This window comes from Tachysurus vachellii, chromosome 2 (assembly GCF_030014155.1).
Source record: "Tachysurus vachellii isolate PV-2020 chromosome 2, HZAU_Pvac_v1, whole genome shotgun sequence".
Taxonomy (NCBI): Eukaryota; Metazoa; Chordata; class Actinopteri; order Siluriformes; family Bagridae; genus Tachysurus; species Tachysurus vachellii.
Genome location: NC_083461.1, coordinates 39758461 through 39768460, shown reverse-complemented (window position 1 = coordinate 39768460; position 10000 = coordinate 39758461). Strand labels below are relative to the sequence as shown.

General features: G+C 42.8%; 1 protein-coding gene across 4 annotated transcripts in view; it reads right to left on the bottom strand.

Annotated features, from left to right (window-relative positions):
* Positions 1 to 8168, bottom strand: part of micu3a (mitochondrial calcium uptake family, member 3a) — a 22730-nt gene extending 14562 nt beyond the window's left edge. For 2 of the 4 annotated variants that reach the window (XM_060864670.1, XM_060864671.1), the window contains exons 1-6: positions 7881 to 8168; positions 6436 to 6583; positions 4424 to 4455; positions 4057 to 4135; positions 1200 to 1247; positions 62 to 144 (exon numbers count right to left, since the gene is read on the bottom strand). In XM_060864670.1, the coding sequence (XP_060720653.1) occupies positions 62 to 144; positions 1200 to 1247; positions 4057 to 4135; positions 4424 to 4455; positions 6436 to 6583; positions 7881 to 8081 (591 nt within the window). In that variant the 5' untranslated portion in view covers positions 8082 to 8168. The remainder of the gene's footprint in view (positions 1 to 61; positions 145 to 1199; positions 1248 to 4056; positions 4136 to 4423; positions 4456 to 6435; positions 6584 to 7880) is intronic. The other 2 variants (XM_060864672.1, XM_060864673.1) reach the window with 2 other exon arrangements.
* Between the last annotated feature and the right edge of the window lie 1832 nt (positions 8169 to 10000).

The window sequence follows — 10000 nt, the reverse complement described above, 5'->3', positions numbered from 1 at the left end:
ATATTTAAATGTCCTCCAAAAAGTCTACAAGTGGGTCAGCGTAAAAGACAGATTATCTCACCACCAGAAATTCTTGCTTGTCCACCATCTGGTTGCCGTCGGCGTCGAACATGTTGAAGGCTATTTTGAAGCCAGCATGAGGCTCTGAGGAAAAGACATGTGAGTCATGTACATAGATTCGGCTTTCATAATGCGATAAAGTGCATTACTATGAGGTCATTCGTATAAAGTATTAGCCAAGAAGACTCCTCGGTGGAAAATCATCTCATTGCATGATTTTATCGTCCTGAGACAATTACAGAAACGCATCAAGACTATCTTTAAGTGTGAAGCAGAAGGACAGTGATACATTTTGTCCTCATACCACAGCACTGTTGAGTTCTGCAGTCTGTAAGGACATGTTTATTTAACCTTTATGGAAGGAGTCTCCAGTGTCAGTGACGAAGGTCTAACGGTCTTCTCACATCTGCCTATTCTGTTGACTACAATTTGCAACCCCATGAAATTCTACATCCACACAGAAATGTTCTCCGCACTAATTTCGACTTTGAAGCGCATCACTTCAAAGTCAGAGTCTCAGTTCCAGCTCTCCTTTCGTACCAAACACCACCTTTCATCACCTCCTCCAGGTGTGTTTTTGACCTTGTTGAGGGCCACATGTCTTCCCGTGGTGTTACGTTGCCGTGGGAACAGCACATCAAGTCTGGGTCGCTGTGTTCTGGAGGACGTGATGAGTGAAGTGCTTTGGTGCACCGGGAAAGGGCGAAGACACGAGCTTTAATGATGCTACTCAACAACTTCATAATGCCTGAGCTATTTCAGTAGATAGAATTTGGAGCACTTATTAATTAAACACAGGATCTAAACGTTATGAAAGCGTTTATACCACAAAGCTGCTGATTTCTGTAACCTCACAGTTGATTTTCACCACAAGATGTAGAGAACTTGGAGGCGTTTGTGTTGATAAAACCGACTTGTCTAAGTGTATCGCTCTGGATGAAAGTGTGGCTGGAAACTGTCTGGGTCCATGTCATACCATGAAGAATAAGATTATAAAGTTTAGCTTTTGTGATTTGTCTTTAACGTAGCAAACAAGGTTGAGTGAAACTGAAAAAACATAAGACACAATTATAGCAAGAGGGACAAACCGAGATATTGAACAAAACTGAGGAGCAAAAAATAAAAATTCTAATACTTACTGGTCAAGATACAAAGCAGGAAGAGATACTCTGTGTAAGAAATGATACCTGCAAAAGAAAACCAAAGGGTCACTTTTTTTTGACAAAGCATCGCTCATTCCTCTGCCTCCTATCTCCAACTGTTCTCCTGACTTAACAGCACCCCATTATGGGCATTTCGACTGACACCTGAAATTGAAATCTTGTCTAGTTTTACAAAGGGATGTTCTTTCAGAAGATAACATCTAAACTACTCTTAACTGCAAACAAAAACAAGAGGCCTTTTCTGGCCCAAACACTCCAGGATGGACTGCTGAAGTTACTCAAGCGTTTGCTTCGACTCATGAGAAAGAGGATACACGATGGATGCTCATGAGAATGTTTTGGTAGTTAGGGTAGAAAACAGAGATACATTACTCCCTACACAGCCACTGAAAGCATTCTCCAATGTATCGGTAGCAGAGTTACAGATAGTTCTGGCTGAACGAGCCGAACGTTTCATGCCAGTGGTCTTTTACGCCTGCAGGTGAGGAACCCAACACGAGTCCATTTAACCAGAGAAGGGGGATGATACCTACATGAGCTTCCCATACACAAACAGATAAACATGAACAGCCATCTTCAGAGAACAGGCTTCTTCATGTTCTTCTTCTAGGTGTAGAACTAATGCTAAGATTTCTTGTACTTACAAAAAACTCTAATTAATAGCTATTAGTTTTGGGGATCATCAATCTGTTGTAATCTAAAAGAGAAAAATAGCTGTTCTCACTGGTTGGGAAAGCAGTACTGTCAATAAGAGTGATGCTAACCAATCATGTGGTCAGGTGGGGATTCAAATAAATGACCAGTGATGGTTCTAGTATCTCCCAAAAAAAGTAAGACACTATATTAAGGATCTGTTCTGCCTCGAGTGAGGTACGTCAAAGAACCGACATATCTGTCTGAACAAAGAATTACCAGATGATCGATAAATGGACTGATATATTGTAAGACTTTGGCTTGTGCGGTTAGCATTGAGGAACATTTTCACGTTTCTCCAACGCTATCCTGATAGAGTTAACCTTCCTTGGGTTCAGCTGTATTTACAGTAATCACCTTGGATCCATTTCCCTGGAAATCATCCTCTGGAGATGTTCTCGCTCTCTCTCTCTCTCTCTATCGCATTCTCGCTCTCTCTCACACACACACACACACACACCTTTCCATTAGATTCGAACGAGTTTCCGTATTTTGTCTTCACAACACAGCATCAGTCGAGTTAAACAGAAGGTGCAAATTACGGGGCTGCAGTTAAAAATGATCATTATAAAAGGAGAGGAGTGGAATCCGTGCAGTTTATTTTTAGCCGTCCCGCTGCGGTTAGCGCCTGTGTGAAGCGAGTGTATAATTATCACCGCAGGGAATTAGCCAGTCTGCTACCAGCGCCCCGGCAGCAAATGCTTTAATTGCAGCTCTCGTGTCAGTGATCTTCCTCATGTTTATTTATTTATTTAATTCACAATCCTTTGTTTTTTTGTTTTTGTTTTTTTTCTTCAATTTGGGATTCAGGAACGCTGCCAGCTTCAGACATGATGAATAGTGGCAAGAAAGAAAGAGAGAAATAGGTAAAGATTTAGCATTACTGGCAAATTGTGTGATCACACAGGCTGCTCTGGAACAAGCAGAGAATTCAACATAGCCAACTACGAGTGGAGGATATTAGCTTAGCATGCACAAGAGCGAGTGTCAGCAACTAACTGAACTACTGATGATGATTAGCTTCATACAATATTATTATATTTTACTTCATCACCCCAAACTCACTCACTCACTCATTCATCTTCTACCGCTTATCCGAACTACCTCAGGTCACGGGGAGCCTGTGCCTATCTCAGGCATCATCGGGCATCAAGGCAGGATACACCCTGGACGGAGTGCCATCCCATCGCAGGGCACACACACACACACTCTCATTCACTCACACAATCACACACTACGGACAATTTCCCAGAAATGCCAATCAACCTACCATGCATGTCTTTGGACCGGGGGAGGAAACCGGAGTACCCGGAGGAAACCCCCGAGGCCCAGGGAGAACATTCAAACTCCACACACAAGGAGGAGGCGGGAATCGAACCCCAAACCATGGAGGTGTGAGTAGAACGTGATAACCACTAAGCCACCGTGCCCCCATCACCCCAACCTATCCTTGATTATTTTTTCTTCACCCAAAGTGTTTTGTTCCCTACACAGTGACATTATTAGAGTTTGCAGTGTCCGATAAACAAGAAACCCCAAATTTTGTTTTCCTTAAAGAGAACAGGTGACACTAACGCTTCAGCTAGCATGTTAGCTAAGGACATTTTCTACTACTGATATTTGAAACCTTGATCAAATTCCAGCCAAATATTGTGATAAGGAAATGATACATCTAAACATTAGCTATTAATCTGGTATTTTATGGTAATAAGGATATGCTAATATCTCATTCATTTGCAAATTAGAAATCCAGTCCAACTTCAATTGCTAAAATTAGCACAATTAAAAGACTTTATTCATCACTAACGTTAGCTAACATTGATCTAGCTAACTTTTGTCTAGCTAACTGTTTGTAATATATATTACTACACGTTACTATATGCTATACAAAATATTTGCTTTTTAAAAGATAATATTAGCTGCCCAGCTGTCTATTTAGCTAACACTTCTAATCTAAATAGTAAACCGAACAGTTTTGTTCGTGTGGAAATTTCAAAATCTATCATTATTATAAGAAATAAAACAATTTACTCCTGACATTAGCTTAGTCGCATGGCTAACTAGCATGCAGGTTAGCTCTATTAATCTCAGATGAGACTGGTATCATGCTGTGAAGCTCAGCAGCTCAGATTACTCTCACCTCTCTCTCTGAGATTTCGGAAAAGGGTAGAACTTCCTTTCCACACTGGAGGCGTCTCTGAGAGGATCTTCTCCAGCTCCTGTTGGAAAAACAAGGAAGCCATTTAGTGAAGAAAAAAAACAACAGAGCACTAGCTGCACTATAAGGTGTCTTACTTTATAGCATGCTAAGAATGCTAGCTAGCTCTTGTGCCACACAGTTGCAACATCTTTATTTTTAACATTTTTTTAAATGGTTTTTCCCCTCACATAATATACCTCTGCTACTCTGTGTGTGTGTGTGTGTGTGTGTGTGTGTGTGTGTGTGTGCGCTAGAATACCTTACCAACAGGTGTGACATGTGATCAGAAAAACTGAGTTTTAATCACCTGTTTAGTGAGAGACTGCCAAGATTTCTTACCTAGAGAGAGAGAGAGAGAGAGAGAGAGAGAGAATTTCATGCCAAAACAAATACAGCAAAATTAATACAGAAAAAGTGAATAAAATCATTTAAAAATATTACAGTAAATATTGTAATCTTTAAATTAACTATTAGATTGATGCTTATTTTTATTTTTTCGTTCGGCCTTTAGAACTGATTGTGTGTGTGTGTGTGTGTGTGTGTGTGTGTGTGTGTGTGTGTGCGCGCACGTGTTTGGTTACCCTGCAGCTGTTTGTCTCATAAAATGTGACACCAGAACACACATATAGAAACATCTACATTTACATTCCAGCCACTGAAACACATTAAGGAAGTGAGGTTCACTTCTCACTGCAGTGCCACTGCTCACTGACACACCTGAGTCTGTGCTCACTGACACACCCAAGTCTGTGCTCACTGACACACCCGAGTCTGTGCTCACTGACACACCCGAGTCTGTGCTCACTGACACACCCGAGTCTGTACTCACTGACACACCCGAGTCTGTACTCACTGACACACCCGAGTCTGTACTCACTGTCACACCCGAGTCTGTACTCACTGACACACCCGAGTCTGTACTCAGACACACCCGAGTCTGTACTCAGACACACCCGAGTCTGTACTCACTGACACACCTGACACACCCGAGTCTGTACTCACTGACACACCCGAGTCTGTACTCACTGACACACCCGAGTCTGTACTCACTGACACACCCGAGTCTGTACTCACTGACACACCCGAGTCTGTACTCACTGACACACCCGAGTCTGTACTCACTGACACACCCGAGTCTGTACTCACTGACACACCTGACACACCCGAGTCTGTACTCACTGACACACCCGAGTCTGTACTCACTGACACACGAGTCTGTACTCACTGACACACCCGAGTCTGTACTCACTGACACACCCGAGTCTGTACTCACTGACACACCTGACACACCTGAGTCTGTACTCACTGACACACCTGAGTCTGTACTCACTGACACACCTGAGTCTGTACTCACTGACACACCTGAGTCTGTACTCACTGACACACCTGAGTCTGTACTCACTGACACACCTGAGTCTGTACTCACTGACACACCTGAGTCTGTACTCACTGACACACCTGAGTCTGTACTCACTGACACACCTGAGTCTGTACTCACTGACACACCTGAGTCTGTACTCACTGACACACCTGAGTCTGTACTCACTGACACACCTGAGTCTGTACTCACTGACACACCTGAGTCTGTACTCACTGACACACCGGAGTCTGTACTCACTGACACACCTGAGTCTGTACTCACTGACACACCGGAGTCTGTACTCACTGACACACCTGAGTCTGTACTCACTGACACACCTGAGTCTGTACTCACTGACACACCTGAGTCTGTACTCACTGACACACCTGACACACCTGAGTCTGTACTCACTGACACACCTGACACACCTGAGACTGTACTCACTGACACACCTGAGTCTGTATTTACTGACACACCTGAGACTGTACTCACTGACACACTTGATACACCTGAGACTGTACTCCCTGACACACCTGAGACTGTACTCACTGACACACCTGAGTCTGTATTTACTGACACACCTGAGACTGTACTTACTGACACACCTGAGACAGTACTCACTGATACACCTGACACACCTGAGACTGTACTCACTGACACACCTGTGACCGTACTCACTGACACACCTGACACACCTGAGACTGTACTCCCTGACACACCTGAGACCGTACTCACTGACACACCTGACACACCTGAGAACGTACTCCCTGACACACCTGAGACTGTACTTACTGACACACCTGAGACTGTACTCACTGACACACCTGAGACTGTACTCACATCGTTGCAGTTCTGGAATACCTGCCTCAGGTGTGGAGCACACAGAAAGAAAACAGAACATCCTGCACTTCAGCAACACGACGAAAAATAGCAAACCACAGTGAACAGGTAGCACTCACTCCTCGGCTCGCACGTGGTCACTGACTCGATGAAGTTCTGAGGCGTCATGTACAGCTGACCCTCATACTCCAGAGAGCTGAAGAGCCTGAAGTGGTGCTCATGGGACGACATGTACACGTCTCCGTCCTCCAAGTCCAAATGCCGGTTCTGTTGGGGGAGGGGCAGGAGGTGGATCACACACATTAAAGGTTCATGTGATATGATACTAGAACCATAAGCCAACAATCAGTTCTACAACATCACTGTAACATCAATGTGTGGTTTCACCTGTATGTATAATTATTAAACCATTTAAAATACTTGGAATGTTCTTTTTTTTTAAATAATAAAATGAAAAATCTAATTAAAAAATAAATACATACAATCACACAGACACACACACCCAACACACGCACGCACACACATACACACACGTAAATATTACAAACTTGGAAAGAATTCAGAACTCGTCTGTCCAGAAATATTCCTCAACGCAAAAAAATCTTACACATTCACAACCCAAGGAAAACCCTGCACTTACACCTGTGGGAGTGTCTGAGGGCAAAAGGAAAATAAACCTGTGTTACTGTGTATTTCACTCATATGTAGATTATTTTTTGTGTGATTACTATTTTATAATTCTTCATATTAAAATATACGACACCTCGATTTGTTTAAAAGTACATTTAATGTTGCCTCTGACACTGGAGACTCCTTACTTCAAGAAAAGGTTTTAATAAAAAAAATCCAGATTGTCGCAGCTCACTGCGTGATCGTAAATAAATCTCTCATCAAGTCGTTCATACAACTGTTACTCCAAGTCAGGAACAACAAAGAAACACTACAGCTGATGTACAGTGACATTTTATATAGAGCGCCTTTCTCTATTACAACAAATCACAGGCTTATATTAACCCACTCGTTCTAATACATTATGGTTTCTATAGTAACAGCTGATTCACACATAATCCTACAGCAGATCAGACAATGAGAGACGTTTATGTAGTCGTTATGGAAGGAGTCTCCAGTGTCAGCACATTGTAAGTCTCAGAGGTGTCAGAGGTAAAGCTGATGATGGAACGACTGTTTGCAGCTGCTATAACATTACTGACAACATGAACTAACTCGTTTAACTGAACATTAATGTCACTAGAAATGTACTAGATACTAAATAAAGAATTGGAGGCTGATTGCTGGATGAGCTGTTAGAGGAAAGGAAGGTGTGATGTTACTCACTGGGGCTGGATTGGGTTACCATATTACTGTGTGTGTGTGTGTGTGTGTGTGTGTGTGTGTGTGTGTGTTATGTAGTCCTGCGGTACTCACGCGCTGTCAACACCTTTATATTTTCCTCCACTGTTTACTTGATTAATAATTTAACGATATTTATTTTATGTGTAGAATCCTACAGCGGGCATTTTGTATTTATTATTATTATTATTATTGTAGCGCGAGCGCGTCTTACCGGCTCCTCCGCATGCACGGGCGCGTTGTTGCGTACTCCGGCGCGCGCTCCCCGGTAGTTAAGGTACAGCACCGCTGCTCCACCGGCCGCGAGCCCGAATCCCACCGCCGCTGCCCCGCCGCTCGTTACCCGCGCTTTATCCCCGAACCGAGCCGCCGATCTGCTAACCAGCACCGACACCATCCTGCGCAAAGCCGCCATCTTCACCGGCAGCTACGGGCTCTATCCCAAATCACCGCCCCGCTTCCCTGCGTCCCTTTTTACGTGTGAAACTAAATAACGCTCCCGGTTTTACTACATACCGAAGAGCTGAATCAGAACGACGAACAGGACTCGCTCCCTACACCCTACACCCTAAGCAGTGCACCACATGCGTTTAGGACACAGTCCGTGTTTCCCTCCTGTGCGCGCTAACAGCTGTGTGAATAAACGAACACAATGTCACGTGACACCGGGCTTATAAATATTAGATATTAAACCCTTGGGCTGTGACACATAAAGCTAATAAACATGCTAGTTTTAATGTTCAGGTACATGTTTAATGTTCAGGGACATGTTTAATGTTCAGGGACATGTTAAATGTTCAGTGACATGTTTAATGTTCAGGGACATGTTTAATGTTCAGGGACATGTTAAATGTTCAGTGACATGTTTGATGTTCAGTGACATGTTTGATGTTCAGGGACATGTTTAATGTTCAGGGACATGTTTAATGTTCAGGGACATGTTTAATGTTCAGGGACATGTTAACAATCTGACATGAATTCCAAAGATAATTTTTCTAATGTCAGATAATTTCTAGTACATGAACATTATAAGTAACTAAAACATTCAGAGTTCATTTTAAAATATATTAAAACTATTTTATGAATTCAGTCTAGAGTATTTACGCGCATTTGTGTTTCCCTATTTACACACACACACACACACACACACACACACACACACACACAGAGGGAGAGAGAGAGAGACAGACAGAGAGAGAGAGAAAGAGAGAGAGACACAGAGACTGACAGACAGACAGACAGACAGACAGACAGAGAGAGAGAGAGAGACTGAGAGAGAGAGAGAGAGAGAGACAGACAGACAGACAGACAGAGAGAGAGAGAGACTGAGAGAGAGAGAGAGAGAGAGAGAGAGAGAGAGAGAGAGAGAGAGAGACTGACAGACATGTTACGCTATCACTCATAAAGACATTATGGTTGTATAATTCAGAAGACACATCTGTTCTGCCCCTCTGTTTGTGTCCCCTTTTACCCCGTGATGAACAATTATGTAAACCCCCGCCCCCGGCGCGTGCCCTCCGTTTAAGGAGTGCGTGACCCCCGAGAGAACAATTCACGTTATGTGCTTTTTTGCTCGGACTTTTTTTTTAAACATCGATCCGCTTCGTAGCTGAGTTTCATTGTTTCATTGTCAGAGTCATTGTTACGCATCGATTTTGGTTTGAGGCGAAATCATAAATGCAAACGAGTAAAACGAGAAACGGGCCTCTAACGCGTGTTTAGTGCTGTGACGTCACACTTCACACACAGAAGCGTGCTGTGACGTCACAGTTCACACGTTTACTAAGTGTTCAGACAGTGTCCAGTGTCTTCATGCTGTCATAAGACGATGGCATTTTCACATCATATAGGATCATTTGAATATGGTAATGATTCAGACGAGACACGAACCTGGATATCGTATTGTATTCTAATCATATGCAAATCATCTGATAATCATAATAAACTTTATTTATAGAGCATTTCTCGCGCATGCGCTGTACTATCAAGAAGTTCAATATAGAGGACACAATTAAATAATCCAGAACATTCAAATAAAACAATAATACTAATAATTACATGACAGAATAGATCTCTGTATGTGTTTGTAAAATCCTGTATGTAAGATTACCAAGAGAAATCATTCTAATATGTGAGATGAGATGTAAAGCTAACAGGCTAAAGTTAGACTACAGCACCTGAGTGTGTCAGTAAAAAGAGCTGACTTTCATATCTAAGTCCTGAACATGTCGTTATCTGCTCATGGGGGATTTTCCTGGCCTGGATCAGACAATCCCACCTGGAGATTCTGTGTGTCTTCTTTTCTCTGCTTCGCTCTTAATGACTCAGAACAAC